This window comes from Triticum aestivum, chromosome 6B (assembly GCF_018294505.1).
Source record: "Triticum aestivum cultivar Chinese Spring chromosome 6B, IWGSC CS RefSeq v2.1, whole genome shotgun sequence".
Lineage (NCBI taxonomy): Eukaryota > Viridiplantae > Streptophyta > Magnoliopsida > Poales > Poaceae > Triticum > Triticum aestivum.
Genome location: NC_057810.1, coordinates 372,300,192 through 372,320,573, shown reverse-complemented (window position 1 = coordinate 372,320,573; position 20,382 = coordinate 372,300,192). Strand labels below are relative to the sequence as shown.

The window sequence follows — 20,382 nt, the reverse complement described above, 5'->3', positions numbered from 1 at the left end:
GTGTGTTTTGCATATTCACAAGCATCACATGTCAGCTTGCCTTTGCCTATTCCACACATAACATCCGGAAATATTCTACTCATCTTATCAAAAGATACATGCCCCATCCTACAATGATGGATCATCGCCTGCTTCTCCTTATCCTCCATGGCCGCAGCACACACCAAGTCCGGCTGCACCTCCTGGTCCATGTACCAGAGCCCCCTACGCCTGGTGCCAGTCCCAACCGTCTGGCTCGTCTGTCGCTCCTGAATCAAGCAACCGAACTTGTCAAGGATCACACGACAGTCCATTTGATCAATGAGTGCACTGAAAGAGACCAAATTGACAGGAAAGGCTGGCACATGTAAAACTGACGATAGGGAAATGGTCGGAGTACACTTTACTGTACCAACCCCTATGACTGGTTGTTTTCTGCCATCAGCCGTTTGTATAGTGCCCGTGTGAGAGGGAGGATGCTTAGTGTAAGATTCGAACACACATGAGTTACTAGCAACATGCTTAGACGCTCCAGAGTCAAGAACCCACTCTAGAGCACTCTCATTAGTAGCAAGAGATGCTCTTTCCGGATTACCTTCATCGGTGGAGGCCCAGTGAGCAAAGTCTCCATAGGCAACATCATCTACATCTTTGCCTTTGGACGTCCCAGTGTCTCCTGCAACGGCCATGTGAGCCCTCTGACCCCCTGAGTGTCCTGAGTAGCCACCTCTACCTCTAGAAGCCTGGCTCCATGAGGTCTCTGAGTATCCACCTCTGCCTCTAGCACTTCTACCTCTGCCTGCTCCCCCTCTGTTATATCCCCTGCCTCTGCCACGAGTTGGACATCCTCTCTTCCAGTGACCTACCTCCCCACAGATATGACATTTGGTGGGATCTCCCCACTCCATGCGCTCAGTGACTGCAAATGTCGAAGCTGGCACAACCTTCATGTCTGCATGCTAGGGATAGGCGCACCTCCTCTTGAGTCATCGCTGCAATAGCCTCAGGAATGGTAGGCAGACTAGGTTGGTGCAACAGGGAAGCCTTCCTGCCATCAAAGCAACCTTTGAGGCCAGCCAAAAATTTCAGCACACGCCTGCGTGCCATCCACTTATGCCCTGACTCGATTGAAGCCGCATCATAGAGTTCCAAGGGATCACAGTTATCCTGGTCAGCCCACAGAGCCTGCAGTTCTGCCACGTATGTCATCACTGACATGCCATCATCTTGACGCAGCAACCTAATCTTGTCCTCAATCTGAGCAATGAGCATGACATTGCCCTTGCCAGAGTATTGAGTGGACAGAATCTTCCATATCTCAGCAGGTGAGGATAGCCCCTCCACAGAGCGTCCAATGGAGGGCACCACGGAGTTCAACAACCACACCATAAGTACAGAGTGGATGACCTTCCACCTCTTGCCCTCTGCACTACTCGTGTCCCTTGGTTCTACAACGGTGCCCAACAAATATCCATCAAGCTCCTTCTGCTCCACAGCCCACAAAGCCCTTCTGGACCAGCTCAAATAATTTGTTGCCCCCTCTAGCTTCATGTCCAGGGGCGACATTTCAAGCTTTTGAGCCACTTCCTGTCGAGGAACGATGGCCCCAGAGTTGGACTCCGCGAGGATCTTAGCGAGCTTCTCCAAAGCCTCGGCAAGACCAGTTGGTTCAGCCATTGTTTGGCGGGATAAGCAGCAACAGCAAAACTCAGCAACACCTCTTCTTCTCTTTCCAACCAGCAGCAGCTCCTCGCAGGAATAAGCTCCAGCACCTCCTCTTCCTTCTCCCCCTCAGCAGCACCAGCAGTAGCAGCAACAGAGTCGGCAGCAGCAAACACGCAGCCTCCAGGACCACAGCGCCCAGCAACAGCTCCTCTCCTCTCGACCACTCCCCTTTCTACTCTCCGCTCAGCAGCACCACAGCGCACGCAGGACGCACGCACTCCTTCTCTCCACTAGTGCCCCTCCTCTGCTCCTCTGCCTGCTGCCGCTCAGCACACGCACGCCAACAACCACCCCGCCAGCAACCACCCCGAGCAGCTCCTCTTCCTCTGCAGCCGCCCGAGGACGAGGAAGAGCCCGAGCAGGGGCTCTACCTCCGGTCCAAGAAGCAGCAGCAGCAGCCGCCCGCGCAGCTCTGCCGGGCCGCTCCCCGCGTCTCTCGTGCGTGCAGCTCTCCTCAGCCTCCCGCGCGCGCGCCAGATCCGCCGCCACCTCGCCGGACGTCGCCGCCGTCTCCTTAGGCCCCGCCGTCGCTGGGCTCTGATACCATGTTGAGATGAGAGGGGGAGTACCTACAGAGAGGAGGGCCGGTGGTGTCTTGTGACGTCAGAGTGGTTCCTCTTGTGTCTGGCGGCTCACACTGGGGCAGGGGGAGGAGGGGCTCCTCTTCTAGGTCAGCACCTCTCATGGGCTTGGGCCCAAGAGCCAGATCTTGATGGGCTAGGGCCCATACCGGTTCAACACCTAAAGCTCTAATACCATGTTAGGAATGCAACTTGTATTATTAGGAGGTCAAAGCCAGCATATATACACATACATGAGGATGCCAAAAGGCTACAAGAGGATGCCAAGAGACTAGAGTGAAAGGCCAAAAGACATGACTAATATAACTCTTGACAGTAATCATCTTGAGGGAGGATGACTAGGACTAATCATCTTACAGGAGGACGATTAGTTCCAGTCGTCTTGCCCCAAGACGCCGCCGTATTTTTTGTGTAATATATCTGAACCATGCATTATTTCTGTAAATTAATTAAAAAATGTATTATTAAAAAAAATTTAGCTACAATTTTTAGAGGTTGTGGTACATTTTTAGATTTTCTGTTGTACTATAATTCGAGTATCTATAGATGATGCACATCGATTTTACGTCGTGAATTCCTTCTTTTTTCCAGCTTTTATATGTAACTACAGTTTTCTCTGCAAACAAAATATTTATGTATATTTTGCATTAGGCAATATATCTTTCTTTGTGCTGTGTCCATTTTTCTCTGGACTCTGGTACAAAGTCTTCTTTCCTGCTCTTTAATGCTCTTTAATATTAAACTAATATATATTTTTTCAGGAATATCTGTTGCATATGCTGCTCCAAGGAGGCATCCGTTCATTTGCACTGTCGAGAATAACTTCTGTGCTTCTAGAAGAGGTGAGTTTTCTTTTTCTGACATTAGCTTGTGATAACCGTTACATCATTGATAAGGAGAGAAATCTTTGATGATATTTCAGTCCTTCAGATATCTCTTTACTGATTCCTTCCGTGTTAAGTTTGGTTTACCTTGACCTCTCTTGACATTATCAGTACACGTTAACCGTCTGCTACCCACTTCTAGAAAGCCTGTGCTGTATATGCCCAAACTAACTCTGTGCATTTGGTTTATATGGTTTGGTTTATACGGTTTTCATTTTGTATGGTATTAATACTTCGATAAGTATGGTATGGATTTAAGATACGGTTTGATTTTGGTATATACCAAATTATTTCGTATGGTTTGGGTATGTACCATATAACGCAAATTTAAAAATGACATACACCCTCCGATCCATATTACTTGTCTTAGATTTGTCTAGATACAGATGTACATAAATTTATGACTTAAAACACATACCTTTTTATGCAAACAAACAATATATAAGTATATATGCATGTGCTTAGCATTATTTTAAGAGAAAAATGAATACGCTACAAGAAAATGGACCTGCTTAGCAGGGAATCTGGCTCCTGTACAAGAAGAATGACTACTTGTATGGTTGTTCACCTCAAGAAATATAAATATATTTTTTACTTCGGTTAACTGTTCGATTTTTCGGTATATACCATAAAAACCGAAATTCAAAACCGTATGAAAAGTTCATACCATACTGAAACCAGAAACCATAAAAACCGTAAAATTGTTTCGGTTTCGTTTATTTTTGATATGGTTTTCGGTTCGGTTTTAAAATGCACAAGTGAGCCCAAGCCATCTCAAACGATGTTGGACGAGCTTCTCTTCAATCGGTGCCACATCAACGATCGCATATATCATCAATTTGGACCCGATCCTTTCTTGTGCGGCCACATATCCATCACAATATGCGCATCTCTGCCACACCTAGCTGTTGGATATGTCACATTTTAGTTGGTCAACATTCAACGCCATACAACATCGCATGTCGAATCGCCGTCCTATAGAATCTGTCTTTTAGCTTTTGTGGCACACTCTTACCACAAAGAACACCAGAAGCTTGGCACCACTTCATCCATCCAACTTTGATTCAATGGTTCACATCTTCATCGATACCACCATCCTTCTGCAGCATTGATCCCAAATATTGAAAGGTGTCCTTCTGAGGTACCACCGACATCAAGGTTAACTTCCTTCTCCTCGCGCCTAGTAGTACACGTCATGTACTCAGTTTTAGTTCTACTAAGGCTAAAACCTTTTGATTCTAAAGTCATGTCTCCACAGCCCTAACTTTCTATTAACCCTCGTACGACTATCGTCGACTAGCAGCACATCATCCGCAAAGAGCATACACCATGGGATTTCTCCTTGTATATCCCTTATGACCTCACCCACTACCAAAGCAAAAAGATAGGGGCTGAAAGCTAACACTTGGTGTAATCCTATTTCGATGGGGAAGTCATCAGTGTTGCCATCACTTAGAACACTTGTCGCAACATTATCGTACATGTCCTTGATGAGGGTAATGTACTTTGTTGGGACATTGTGTTTCTCCAAGGCCCACCACATGACATTCCGTGGTATCTTATTGTAGGCCTTCTCCAAGTTGATGAATACCATATGCAAGTCCTTCTTTTGCTCCCTTTATCTCTCCATAAATTGTCGTACCAAGAGCATGGCTTCCATGGTTGACCTCCCACGCATGAAACCAAACTGATTTTTGGTCACACTTGTCATTCTTCTTAAGCGGTGCTCAATGACTCCCTCCCATAGCTTCATTGTATGGCCCATCATCTTAATTCCACAGTAATTAGTAGAACTTTGAACATCCCCTTGTTCTTGAAGATTGGTACTAATATACCCCGCCTCCATTCTTCGAGCATCTTGTCTGACCAAAAAATGAGATTGAAAAGTTTAGTTAGCCATACCATCGCTGGGAAATACACATGAGCTCCTTACCCCTATATAACTATTAAATTTAAAAAATACCAAGAAAATAAAAAGAACCTTGCAGTTTTGGGATTAAACTGGTGTAGATTTGGCGCCTAGGTTTGATATCCCAAAATTCCAGTTTCTTTTTGAAATTCTCATGTTTTTTTTTGAATTTAATACTCATATAGGAGGGTTGGAGCGCACCTGAGTGCTCCAAATCCTCTTCCTACTATCGCTATGCCCCCAAGGCCTCTACACACCTTAATGGGGATACAATCAGGGCCCATTGCCTTGCCTCCTTTCATCCTTTTTAAAGTCTCCCAAACCTCGGGCTCCTAGATTTGTCGCACAAAACGTCTCTTCGTATTGTCGAAGGAGTCGTCCAACTTAATGGTAGTGGTAGGAACTGGATCCCTACCAGGGCGTGGTCTCAGGTTGTAGGGGTGGAAGGAGGGATGGCGTGGTCGCCGGCGCTGGGGCGCCGTCGTTGCATGCGCGCGTGAGAGAGAGAGAGAGAGAGCGCAGCGGCGGCTAGGGTTAGGTCTCCCGGCTCCCTAAGGAAGCCAAGCAAATATGATTGCTTCTTGCTTAATCCCAAAACAGGTCCTTACACGAGTTTATATAATCCTCCTAATAAGATAATTGGGCTAAGCCCCTAATAACGATAAGATAAACTGTGCCACAACTAACTGGGCTAAGTCCCTAATATGCCGGTCATAACATCTCTCCCCGCCTGCACAAACAGCTCGTCCTCGAGCTAGAAGGCGGGGCAGATCAACGGTCGCCAAACACCTCCGCGCCAACTGGGGCGGGCTGGTCGCCGAGCCCGGCGGCAGCGGGGTCCTCCTCAATGTAGTCTGCAGCCTCCAGGTAGAAGAGTCGTGGGCAGACATGGCCCGGTACGTAGGGCTCGTCGTAGTTGAAGGACAACCCTTGGCGGCGACGCTCGAGTTGCTCGGCCGGGGTGAGCCGGCGGAACGGGCGTGCCGCAGCCGCGGTGATGTGCGCCACGGAAGCCTGGGCAGGCAGACCCTGCGTGGGAACTTTCGTCCAGGGTGGCGGCCCGGGGCGGTGGCCCCTGCTGGATGGCCGCCGCGCGACGCTCGAACGCGCGGGCCTAGTACATGGCCCTCTGGAGGTCCTGTGGCCCGCGCATCTCCACATCCACACGAATGTGGTCCGGTAGGCCGCCGACAAAGAGCTCAGCCCGCTGACGAGCCGAAACGCCAGGGGCGTGGCACGCCAGTGCCTGGAAGCGGTCGGCGAAGTCTTGCACCGAGGTTAGGAACGAAAGACGCCCAAGCTCCGCCAGACGGCTCCCGCGTATAGGCGGACCGAAGCGCAAGAGGCACAATTCGCGGAAGCGCTCCCATGGTGGCATGCCGCCCTCGTCCTATTCGAGGGTGTAGTACCACGTCTGCGCAGCTCCTCGGATATGATACGAGGCGATCCAGGTGCGGTCGGACGCGAGCATGCGTTGTCCCTGAAAAATTGGTCGCATTGGTTGAGCCAATTCAGGGGGTTGACGGTGCCGTCGTAGGTCGTGAACTCCAGCTTGGAGAATCTCGGCGGCGTCTGGACATGGACGACGGGCGGGTGCACTTCGTCAGCACGGCGCAACGAGGATGACGATGCCGAGTAGGCGGGCATCAGGGTGCCGCCTTGGAACAGGGGCCCGTCGATGCTGGCGAAGGGCTCGACGTAGCCCGAGGACCTCCCAAACTGCATGGCTGGGTGCGTCACCGGCGGAGGCAGCACGTGCGGCCGACCGAGGCCGTCGTGTAGACCGGTGCAAGGGACCCAGCGAGCCAGACCGGTAACGGAGACGGCGACGGGGGAACCGGACCTGGTGGATGGGCACCGCCGGGCCCGTCGTCGGGATGCCCAGGGCCGCGGTCGCCCGTGGCGGCAGCTGCAGCTGTTGCCCCTGCTGGGGTTCGTCGTTGGTGGCGGCTGCCACGGCAGCTGCTGCATGGCGGCGGCGACGGGGGTCGCCGAGGACGACGGCTACCACGGCGGCGGCTGCGGTGGCGGGATGATGGCGAAGGGCACAGGCGGCTGTGGCCCATAGGATCTCGCGAGGAACGTGTAGATGCCCGTGACCGCCTGGGTGAGATCCCGGATGGTAGCTGTCATCTGCTCCGGGGTGAAGACGACCGGGACAGGCGCGGCGGAGGTGACCGGCACCGGCAAGAGCGGGGCGCTGGCCGTGGTGGCCATCGGGGCGGTCGTCGCGATCGGCAGTGGAAGGGTCGGGGTGGGTGGCGGCGAGGACATGATCGCACCGAAGCTCTCTGATACCAAATTGGTAGGAACCGGATCCCTACCAGGGCGTGGTCTTAGGTTGTAGGGGTGGAAGGAGGGATGGCGTGGAGGAAGGCGTGGTCGCCGGCGCTGGGGCGCCGTTGTTGCGCGCGCGCGCGCGAGAGAGAGAGAGAGAGAGAGAGAGAGAGAGAGAGAGAGAGAGAGAGAGCAGCGGCAGCTAGGGTTAGGTCTCTCGGCTCCCTAAGGAAGCCGAGAAAATATGATTGCTTCTTGCTTAATCCCAAAACGGGTCCATGAGTTTATATAATCCTCCTAATAAGATAATTGGGCTAAGCCCCTAATAACGATAAGATAAACTGGGCCACAACTAACTGGGCTAAGCTCCTAATATGCCGGTCTTAACAGGTAGAGCTCTCATTCTCTCCATTGAACAACTTGTCGAAGTACTCTCGCCATATATGCTTGATCTCCTTGTCCTTCACCAGAAGTCGATATGCTCCGTCTTTGATGCATTTGATTTAGTTGACGGCCCTCGTCTTCCTCTCTTAGATTTTGGCCATCTTATAGATGTCCATTTCCTCTTCCTTCGTGTTTAAACGCTGGTGGAGGTCCTCGTACGCCCGACCCCTTGCTTCACTTACAACTCGCTTTGCAGTCTTCTTCACCGCCTTGTACTTCTCTATCTTGTCTACACTCCTATTTAGGTGTAGGTGTCTGAAACAATCTTTCTTCTTAATAGCCTTCTGGACATCATCGTTCCACCACCAGGTATCTTTAGCTTCGCTTGTACTACCCTTGGTCAACCCAAACTCCTCTGTAGCTACCTTTCGAATGCAAGTCGCCATCTTCATCCGCATATTGTTTGCATCACCTCCTTCCTCCCTCTCCTTGAAAGCCTGAGCTGCCTCCCCCTTGAGCTTCCGCTACTTCGTTCTAGCGACTTTGGTGCGCTTATCCTGTTGGAACGAATTCGAAAGCGAAAGTCTATGTTGAGGGACAACACTCTCTCCAGGTTCCACCTTACAATCTAGGCAAGTACGTCTGTCTTCTCTTCTCTCTTCTCGAGAGGAGGAAATCAATCTGACTAGAGTGTTGTCCACTACTAAAAGTCACTAGATGGGATTCTCTCTTTCTAAAAAGGGTGTTAGCTACGATCATGTCGTAAGCTAAAGCGAAGCTTAATACATCCTCTCCTTGATTCCCGCTGCCATATCCAATGCCCCCATGTGTCCCTTCAAAACCTATGTTAGATGTAGCCACATGGCCATTAAGGTTTCCTCTTATGAAGAACTTCTCGCCAATAGGTACACTCCTAACCATGTCCTCCAAGCTTCCCGACCTTATCCAGTGCAGCGACCCGACCTGATCCGCTCCAGGTCGCCCGCCCCGCGCTCCAGGCTCCCAACCCGATTCGCTCGCCATGACGCTCGCGCTGGTCAACGCCTCGTCCCGCCGCCCTCCAGATCAGGCTGCGCTGCCTCACTTCGCCGGATCCTCGCCCCATCCGCCGGATTCCACCCTCAGCCGCCCGGAGGCTGCTAGGGCCTGATCCGGCCGCCTCTACTCCAGCTTGACGACCTGCGCGCTGGCCACCGCCGTTGCCACTGCGTGCTGCTCCCGACGTGCCACCCGATGCCCACTGCCTCTGCGCTCTCCCGTCCAGATCCAGCTGTGCTGGTTCCACGTGTTTGCGTCGCCCCTAAGGGTCAATGCTCCTGACCAGGCCAGGAGCGGCTGCACGTGTCCAGGTCTTCCGCCCTGCAGGTCTCTTGCTGGAGGTCTCCCCACTGGACCAGGTCGCCCTTCAGGTCGACCAGCTCATGCTCGCTCTGGTCCGCTGCTTTGCCTGCAGATCAACGCCTGGTTGTGTGGCGTCTGAGTGCTGCTGGTTTGACTGCCGCTCGTCTCAGTGCTGCGTGCTGCTGGCGTCCTTCCCACGCCAGTCCTCCGTGTCGGTCCATAATCAAGTTGTAATGTGGGTGGTGGTGGGTGGGGTGTGTGTGTGTTTGTGGGGGCTCTCTGGAAGAGCGACTACCCTGCTTATTCCTGACTTCATTCCATCCCTCCTCCTTTCGATGAGCTGTTTGAGAGGATGGGATTTGGTGCAACCACAATTGACGATAGCCTTGAAAGATAGAGCACCTTGATCTGCGACGACCTGCTTCCCTCTGAGGTCAGACACCATGCCATACACCTCGGCCATAGGGCGCCTCCTAGAGTCAACCGACTCCGGGCAGAAAGCACCAAGTCTTTGCCCGCCGATCCAAGCAGCACTGTGGCAAAGTCAAAGGACACGCTCACGGGGGGTAGTCGGTGTGAGTAGGCTTGGGGAAGGTGGAGCGGAACGAGTTAGTTTGTGGAGGGAGGTGGCAGCAGGCACCGGGATCGGCTCCGACATGGGACTGGAAGTGCAAGATTTTGTTTGAGAACCCTGTACAACTGACTTGAGAAGGGCTTCTTACTCTCCAGCCCATAAAAACCTCTCATTCCACTCCTTAATCCTCCGATTCACTCAGATCAACTAGGCACAGAAGGCAGTCAGTTCTGTCCTTGCCCACTGTAGCTGGCAACCGCAAGTATCTGTCATTAAGTGCCTCAGTCGTAACGTTCAGGGTTCTACAAATATGCCCCTTAACACCACTTCAGTATTGGGGCTGAAGATAAAACACTGGATATTTCAATGCTCACCCTCTGGCCGTCCTCGCAACAAGACTCGAGCAGAGATTTTGAACACTCCACATTCTGGTTATGGGCTTTCATAAGAATCATGGAATCATCCGCAAACAAGAGATTTCTGATATCCTGAGCATTCTGACATACCCTAATACCATGCAAATTCCCATTTTCTTCTTCGTGGGATAATAACAGTCAGTCCCTCTGTGCTCTGTGCATAGCAGGAAGAGGTAGGGTGACAAGGGATCTCCCTGCCTCAGTACCCTGTAGGTTAAAAACTCGTGGTCTCATAGTTGAAACGATCACGGTGCTCCATTGTTGAGACGCAATGCATCATGAGATTGACCCAATTCTCATGGAATTCCAGTTTCAACATTATCTCCTTTAAGAATGTTTACTCAATTCGATCATAGGCTTTGTGCTTATCCAGTTTTAAAGCACACAATCCTTTCCCTTCCCTCTTATTCTTAATGGTGTGATAGCTTTTGTAGGCCACCAGGACATTATCTGTAATCAGTCGCCCTGGCATGAATGCAATCTGTGTCGGGCTGATCACCTGTGGCAGATCTGTGTCGGACTGATCACCTCTGGCAAGATTAGCTTCAAACTGCCCCCTACCATCTTAGGAAGTACTCCCTCCGTAAACTAATATAAGAGCGTTTAGAATACTAAAGTAGTGAACTAAACACTCTTATATTAGCTTACAGAGGGAGTACTTTATAAACAGCGTTGCATAGACTTATCGGCCTGAATTGCGTCACCTTTTCTGGGAGTTCACCTTTGGTATCATCACAATCGCCATGTCATTCCAGCCGTAAGGTGAGTTACGTTAACAAATCCTTCTCTGCTTAACAGTAGTATTAACTACTCCCTCCGTCCCATAATATAAGAGCATTTTTGACACCCTCCACCCCATAATATAAGATTGTTTTTGACACTAGTTTAGTATAAAAACACTCTTATATTATTGGACGGAAGGAGTATTAAACACAGTTATAAGTGGAGAAAATCTATATCTCTGGATTTGCACCTACTAGATTTTGCTATTAGTTTGCAACAGTTACTCTGGCAATGACAAGTCTCAGAGATTGTTCACTCTCGTGAACATCACTTCCATTGCTTTGTAAAGGCAGAGATTCCACAAGATCATGAGGAGCTTGAATGAAGAAATACTCATATATTTATACTAATTGCATTGGCATGTCGTAAGAATGGGGAGCCAACTGTTTTTGATGACTCTGTCTCTTGAATCTTTTGTACCATCCGATGGCCATGATCATGTTGCAGATTTGTTCTGATCAAATATAAAACGACTTATCACCACATCAGTTATAAATTGACATAATTTCATATGGCTGATAATTTCATATAGCTGTGCTTTACACTTTCTAATGCAGCTTGGTAGTATTAGTTCCATATCAGTTTGTGTAGGACCTATTACGCACACATAACCATACTTGTCATAGATAATTAATATCAACTTTGAACTGCAGGTGGTATGCGTTGCCTGGCTATAGTGAATGCAGCTTTCGCCCTCATATTTGGTCTCATGGCAATAGTCTTTGGATCAATGCTTCTGGCCCTTGGAAGTAGTTGCTCGATTCCTCTCTTCTGGTGCTACGAAATTGCAGCATGGGGTTTAGTTATCCTTTACGGTGGTACAGCCTTCTTCTTGAGAAGGAAAGCGGCAGCGGAGGGCGATTATGCTAGCCATATTGTGGGCCTTGAGATGCTCGAGACCACAATTGAGGTGACCTCAGAGGCGCAGAGGCGTGTAAACGATGGCTTCAAAACATGGATGGGGCCATCGCTTCTATCTTCAGACGATGAGGAGGAAGCTTTGGATGACTATATAGAGCACAATGCTCCTGCCCCGAAAGCTTCAGTTCAGCACAGGAAGGAAAATGATTTACAAGAGCTGACTTAATGTATAAACAAATGTACATAGTTCACTTATTCCTTGAGGTTTGGTGATGTTGTAAATGCGTGGCTCGAGTTCCACGGCTTAAAGTGTGTTATTTCGTTCGTTTTCCACTGGAGAGCAACGAAAAGAGGGGTTAGTTAGCAAGCCAAATACAGGGATCCTTCTTTCGATCACTTACTATTCGTCCATTTCAATCCAGGGACGAAATACTCCCTCTGTCCGAAAAAAGTTGCCCCTCTAGCATTAATACATTCATTTGAGGGACAAGCTTTTCCGGACGGATGGAGTAGTAAATAGGAATGCAGTCCCTATCTTATGCGCATTGTTATTTTACTTTGTACCCATGTCGGTGGAATATGTTGAGTTTTTCCCACAACGGGTTGATGGGACGAGATGCTCTTGTAGCGGGCCCATGTCGCATTTGGGTTGGAAAAGCTGAATAGCAGACCTGAGATTGCCTCACAGTGATATAACAGTGACATAAGAGCGCAAATTTGCAGAAGTAAAACAGGACATATAAAAATTTACATCTCCAAAAGGTGGTTTTTGCATCTTCAAAAAAGTGCCAACTCTTACATCTGCAAAAGGTGCTTTTTGCATCTTCAAAAAATGCCAACTTCAACAGGTGATGCAAAACGGAGAAGTAAATGCCTTGCCAGCTGGGATATGATTTGCAAGCCAAAAAATCAAGGAGGCCTTGGTGTACTGAATTTGAGAGAACAAAACAAAGTCCTCCTTATCAAACATCTCTACAAATTCTACAATAAGATGGATATTCCATGGGTCAAATTAATTTGGGAGGCACATTATCAGAATAATGAAGCTCCTCATACAAACCCCAATAAAGGATCAATTAGTGGAAAGACTGCATGAAAATGTCAGACCTATTTAAAGAGATGATAGCATGTGTGTGATCAAAGCAGGAAACTCATCCATGCCGTGGGATAACAAATAGAATGGAGAGATCATGAAGTTGAAATACCTTGAGCTTCACTCTTTCTGCCTTTAGGAGAAAATATCTATTGGGGCAGCCAAAGGTACTGAAAATCTTTACAATTTGTTCCAGCTGCCTTTGTCCATTACTGCACACCAGCAATTTCATCTTCTATCTGACCAACTAGCATCAGATTGAATAATGATCATGATATATGAAATTTCTCTTGGAGCAACAGTATAAATATGACCAAGAGGATTTATAATTTCTTAATGAGAAATGAGGATGCCAATGTGACCTTCAAATGGATATGGAAAACTTGCTGCCTACCAAAACATAAATTCTTTTGTTAGCTCCTACTTCATGACAGAATAAACACATGTAATCTCCTGACCAGGAAGAATATGCATCTTGATTCCACTCATTGTGTATTATGTAATGCTGAGGATATGGAAGACAGAATGCATCTGTTATTTTCCTGCCCATTTAGCCAGGGATTTTGGTGGAACATTGGTTTTGAATGGAACACTGATCTGAGCATTCATGATATGATAATCGAAGCACAACAAAGATATCATCTTCAATACTTCATGGAAATTATGATTGTGGGTTGCTGGAGTATATGGAATCAAAGAAATGGCCTGATATTTGATGGAATCCCATGATCAATCAATGAATGCAGATATGACTTTATCAGATCTTTCAAATTAACAATGCCGAGAGCTAAACCCAGTCTCAAGGAGGGCATGTCATCTTGGATTGACAATATTTAATTTTCTTCATTTCTCACTATGTAATTTAATAAGTCCTTGGTTGCCTCCCCATCAACCATTGTAAAGACTATGTTACTTTCTGTTTATTTATATGAAAATGGCACATAGTAGGGCTTTTGCCTTACTGTTTTATGGTAAAAAAACGGAGAAGTAAAAACCAAAAGGTGCTTTTTGCATCTTCAAAAAATGCCAACTCTAACAGGTGATGCAGAACGGAGAAGTAAAAACGAAGAAGTAAAAGTGCAACTCCAATAAAAGATGCAAACTGATGTAATACCGGCCGGCGGTACAGCTGCATTTGCACATAATTTTCATAATTCTACCAATAAAAAGTGCATCATCAACCATAGTTTTAAATCCTACAAGCAAAATTTTACGAAGAAGTAAAAGTGCAACTCCAATAGAAGATGCAAACTGATTGTAAGTGCATCTAGTGCCCCTTAGTGATTTTGGTGTATTGAAGACTTATAGGTTAAGGGACTAATGTGTTTATGAGTGTACACATGTCTATAAGTCTATGAGGAGTTTGATATTTACAGAGAAAGTCGACCCCTAAAAATGAATATCTTCGACTGAAGATTTTGGTATTCCTGAAGACTTTCATGAAGACTTTGAAAGTGAAGAAATTGGTGTGTCCGTGAAGACTTGATATTCATGCAAGGAATATGAAGCTTGAAGACTTTCGTTTTCATAGTTTTGTTTTTCTCCTTCTTGAGCCATAGGAAACACCGTACTGTTAAAGGAGGTCGAGGAAATACTAAGGAAAAATTTCCATATGATGCTCAACTCAAAATCCCACACCTACCAATCCCTTCGAGTGAAGCCATTGGAAATCTCATACAGTTCAGTCAATTTCTTCAGTGACAGAGACGAAGTTCTTCTGGTCGCTGAGGAATTTATTCTGACTGAGGAGTTAGGAATTCGCCAGTGCGGATTGCCTACACAGTGAGGAACATGATAGCCCTGAGGAATTTGAGAGTCAAAATTCCGACCGTTGCTATGCTGCGCGCTAGCTGTCCCAAAATATCTTATCCACCTAACGGTCATATCATCAAAGGGCATTTATGTCTTATCATGTCGGGCTGCTCCCTAGGCTATAAATAGCCGCCCCCTACAACCACTAGCTGGTTGGCTGCTCCGAGAGAAACTGACACTTGTCATTTGAGAGCAACCCATCCTCCGAGGACTTTGAGCGAAAATTATCGAGTGAGGAAAACCCCAAACCCAAACACCTACAAACCCAAAGTGATTGAGCATCATTGAAGAGATTGATCCTGCGTGGATCCGACGCTTGTTACCTTTGAAGACTATGCTTCTTCCAGACGGTTAGGCGTCATGGTCTAGAGCATCCAAGAGAAATTGTGGATCGCCGAGTGACCGAAGTCTGTGAAGGTTTGGAAGTCGCCTAAAGACTTACCACGAGTGATTGGACGAGGTCTGTGTGACCTTAGTTCAAGGAGAATACGGTGAGGACTTGGTGTCCTGAGCTGCGTGCTCAGCGACTGGGTGTCTGGGACTGTGTGTCCTCGAGTTTAAATACTCAGCCGCTCCAACCAGACGTACAACTGAGACATCAGTTGGAACTGGTCTACCAAATCATTGTCTTCACCAACCTTACTGGTTCTATTTCCTCAACTCTTTCATTTCTTCATTACTATGTTGAGTGATTGTTCATATCTGTGTTTGAAGACTTTGACTAAAGACTTTCTCAATTTCCTCAGTTCAATTTCTTCAGTCTGTTTGTCTTCATCTTGTGTTATCCTGTGTTTACGCTTTCTGTACTCTGCGTTTGTCTTCATTTCATTATGATGACTACGTGTGTATTCCGTCATGCTTACTTCTGAGTACTTATTCCGCTGCAAGTAGTTCTTCGCTAAGGAATTTCCTCACCGGCAAATTCCTCAGTGAAGAATTCATAAAAATCGCCTATTCACCCCCCTCTAGTCGATATAACGCACTTTCAATTGGTATCAGAGCAAGGTACTCCCTTGTTCTATGTGATTTTGGTTTAACCACCTGGAGTTCTAGTTATGTCGACTGCAGGATCGAGGAACGTTTCCTACCCCATCTTTGACGGTCATGAGTATCCTCGGTGGAAGGCCATGATGAAAAAGCGACTCATGGCTATGGGCACCGAACTGTGGACCGTCACCAAGATCGGTCTTACCGATCTATGCAAGATGGCTGAGGCTGATGACATTCGCAAGTACACACTGCTTAACCTCACAGCAAAGGATGTCATCTGCTCTAGTCTGTCCCGAAATCAGTTCAAGAACGTCATGCATCTCAATCACGCGAAGCTAATCTGGGACCGTCTCTCTGAGGTCTATGAAGGTCATCGGACTCGTCATGATCCTTGGTTTGAGGATTACAAGGAATCTCTCAATGCGATGACATTCGAACCAGAATCATCATCGTCTACCCCCTGCCTTATGGCAAACAGTGCTGAGGTAACCGAATCCTACCTATCCGAATCTAGTGATGATGAATCTGGCGATGAATTTGGACCTAGCTATGTCAAACTTGCTTCCCTTGCCACTAAACAACAAAGGGCCTTGGAAAAAGTTCAATACATGCTAAATAAGAGCGATGATATGTTGGGTGAAGAAATGGATCAGTCAAAAGCCTTGGCTGAAAGTCTTCAGGGACTCCATTCCAAGTTTGATGACCTTCAAGGTCATCATAACGCTCTCTTATATGATCACGAGAAGCTTTCTCTTGAACTTCTTCAAAGAAAGCAAGATCTTGAGAAGCTAAGAGTGAGTTATGAAGATCTTCAGAAGGAGCGCGATTCATTACTTGCTCAACAAATCAGCGCTACTCAGGAAGAATTTGATCATCCATGCTTAAAGTGCATTGAACGTGAATCTGCTAATTCTTCACCTGAATGTTCAAATGCTTCAAATGTTACAAATTCTTCACCTGCCTCTGCTATCACTAATTCCTCATCTGAGGACATTGCTAGTATCACTGACGATGCAGGGCTGAAGGAATTGTATATGACAGGCATGTACAAAAGCCTCAAAGGGAATCAGACTCTTTGTGATGTGCTTAAAAAGCAGATCCTCAACAGAAACCCTAGGAAAGAGGGTATTGCTTTTGAGAGGAAACTCAATGCTGATGGAACATATTGGAAGCCTGAGCAGTACCCCAAAACCTCATGGGTTGCTGCAAAGGGACCTCAAGTTGATCCATCTAACTTATCTGGCTTTACATGTGAATCTCCTCATTCTTCTAATGAGTCATTTGACTCCAACTATAAACTGTTCAAAAATCAGAATGGTGAAGTATTTGCTAGATATGTTGGCACTAATTGCAGGAACGGTTCCCCTATGAAGAAAATCTGGGTTCCCAAAAGTTATGTTGAAAGTCTTCAAGTGAATGTCCTCATGACACCACCAGTGAAGAATAGGAACCCCAGATCAAACTCTTCATATGGACCAAATTCTTCATATGGATCCAAGTCCTCATACGGACAAAATTCCTCACGTAGATCAAATTCCACAAATGGATCAAAGTCCTCATATGAACATCATCGTGCTAACCCTTCTGTTTCGCAGGGTAGAGCTGAGGGCTATGAATATGTGCATTATTCTTCAAATCATTATGTTCATAAGTCCTCGAAGAATTTCTCTGCTTATTCATATGCTTACCCTAACCCCTCTTATGTGAAGCGAAGTGGACTAGCTTCTATGCCACCTTTCTCATATGGTGCTCTCAGAGTGATGAATTCTTTGCCACCCCTTCAGATGTGGGTGGTGAAGAAAAAGAACTAACTTCTTCCGCAGGGTCAGGTCTCCAGACGTGCTTTAACGTCTGAAGAATTTGCTGGGGGCCTGACAAACTGCCTGAAAGGACGCAGGCGAATCATGATGAAATGAACTTTCATTTCACACGTCCTCACACTGCTTATTTGTGCTATTGATTGATGAAATTGAACTGATGAAATTGACGTCATATTCTTCACTAATGAAGTATATGAGTTCGTAAGATGCACTAATTCATGTGCAGGATGATCAGCCCAAAGCAAACGAGTGGGTCCTCGATAGTGGATGTACAAATCACATGACTGATGACAAGAACCTATTGATGGATGCTCCCTTAACACCGTCACATCTGAAGCATATCATCTTCGCTGACAAAGGAAAAAGTCAGGTATTGGGTCTAGGTAAGGTTGCGATCTCAAAGGATCGACACATGGACAAAGTCATGCTTGTCGAGTCCTTAGGATACAACCTCATGTCTATCTCAATGCTTTGTGATCTCGATATGGTTGTTGTCTTTGGAAGATATCGTTGTGTTGTGATCATGGAAGCTGACCATTCCAAAGTCTTTGAAGGCTTTAGGAGAGGAGATATGTATATTGTTGATTTCTCTACAGGACCACAACCAGCCGTGTGCTTACTGGCAAAAGCTTCAGAAGGCTAGCTATGGCATCGATGACTTGGTCACGCAGGCATGAGGAATTTGCACACGCTTGCGAAGAAGAAGCATGTCATTGGCATTGAGAATGTCAAATTCCTCAAGGATCACTTGTGTGGTGCCTGTGAAGCTGGAAAAATGACCAAGGCCAAGCATCCAGCGAAGACTATCATGACCACTACTCGTCCATTCGAATTGCTTCACATGGACCTCTTTGGTCCTAATCATTACTTAGTAGTCACTAATGATGCATCTTTATATGGCTTTGTTATTGTTGATGATTACTCTCGTTACACATGGGTACACATTGTCACTTACAAACATGAAGTGCAGGAAGTCTTCAAACGATTTTCCTCGACAGCTTCAACCAACTTTGGTGTGAAGATCAAGCACATCAGGAGTGACAATGGAACTAAGTTCAAGAATTCCGGTCTTAATGACTATCTTGATGAACTTGGTATTACTCATGAGTTATCTGCTCCTTATACTCCTCAGCAAAATGGCATCGTGGAGCGCGAGAACAGAACTCTTGCTGAGATGGCTCGCACTATGCTTGATGAATACAAAACGCCTCGTCGTTTTTGGATTGATGCAATTGATACCGCGTGCCACATCATCAACAGAGTATATCTTCACAAATTCTTCAAGAAGACTGCCTATGAACTCCTCACTGACAAGAAACCCAATGTGAGTTATTTCAAAGTCTTCGGTGCTAAATGTTGGATTAGGGATCCTCATCACAATGCTAAATTCGCACCGAAAGCACATGAAGGTTTTGTGCTTGGTTACGGAAAGGACTTGCACACCTACAGAGTCTTCAACAACGCTCTTCACAAGGTTGTTGAAACTGTAGATGTGCGGTTCGATGAAACTAATGGCTCACAAAGAGAGCACCTACCTTCTATGATAGATGAACCAGCACCTGAGGATTCTATAAAGTTCAAGGCTACTGAGGATATCATTCCTACCGAAGAATCTATTGAAGAATTCATTCCAGAACGTGAAGATCGTCGAGCTAATGCACCTGAGGAAAATGCTAAAGAAAATGGTGCTGAAGAAAATGCTGATCAAGTTCCTCGACGACAACCAGCTCATCCTCGCGTTGCAAAAGAAGTGCAAGTTGAAAAGATCATCGATGACATTGAAGCACCAGGTCCTCTCACCCGCTCAAAAGCTTCACATTTATCTAACTTTTGTGGGCACTATGCTTTTGTCTCCATCACAGAGCCCACTAAGGTAGATGAAGCATTTCTAGAGCCTGAGTGGATTCAGGCCATGCAAGAAGAATTACACCAGTTCGAGCTCAACAATGTCTGGGAACTGGTCAAACATCCAGATCCTCGCAAACATAATATCATTGGCACAAAGTGGATCTACCGCAACAAGCAAGATGAAAATGGCCTTGTGGTGAGGAATAAGGCACGACTTGTAGCTCAAGGCTACACACAGGTTGAAGGAATTGATTTCGATGAAACTTTTGCACCTGTTGCTAGACTTGAGGCTATTCGCATATTACTTGCTTATGCTAACCATCATGATATCACTTTATATCAAATGGATGTGAAAAGTGCATTCCTCAATGGTAAGCTTGAGGAAGAAGTATATGTTGCTCAACCCCCAGGTTTTGAAGATCCAAAGAATCCCGACAAAGTCTTCAGACTCAACAAGGCCCTCTATGGCCTCAAGCAGGCCCCTCGGGCGTGGTATGATACTTTGAAGGAATTCTTCGCGAAGAATGGCGTCACACCCGGTTCACTCGGCCCTAGTCTCTTTACTAAATCTTATGATGGTGAACTGTTTGTGTGCCAAATATACGTTGATGATATTATCTTTGGCTGTACTAACCAACGTTATAGTGATGAATTTGCCTATATGATGAGTGAAGAATATCAAATGTCTATGATGGGAGAGTTGAAATTCTTCTTAGGTCTTCAAATTCGTCAATAGCACAATGGCATATTCGTATCTCAGGAGAAATACCTCAAGGATGTTCTGAGGAAATTCAGCATGCAAGATTGCAAAGGAGTCAAAATTCCTATGCCCACAAATGGCCATCTATGCACTGATGAAAATGGTATTGACTTCGATCACAAGGTATACCGCTCCATGATTGCTTCTTTATTGTACTTATGTGCATCTAGGCCAGATATAATGCTTAGTGTTTGCATGTGTGCCCGATTTCAAGCTACACCGAAGGAATCACACCATAAGGCCGTGAAGCATATTCTTTGATATCTAGCTCACACACCAACTCTAGGACTATGGTACCCCAAGGGCTCTACTTTTGATCTCATTGGATATTCTGACTCTGACTAT

The 20,382-nt window shown here is 46.6% G+C and overlaps 1 protein-coding gene across 1 annotated transcript in view; it reads left to right on the top strand.

Annotated features, from left to right (window-relative positions):
- Positions 1–12,270, top strand: part of LOC123137191 (uncharacterized) — a 32,963-nt gene extending 20,693 nt beyond the window's left edge. The window contains exons 2-3 of the mRNA XM_044556817.1: positions 3,047–3,127; positions 11,507–12,270. Coding sequence (XP_044412752.1) covers positions 3,047–3,127; positions 11,507–11,940 — 515 coding nt within the window. The 3' untranslated portion in view covers positions 11,941–12,270. The remainder of the gene's footprint in view (positions 1–3,046; positions 3,128–11,506) is intronic.
- Positions 12,271–20,382: the final 8,112 nt, after the last annotated feature.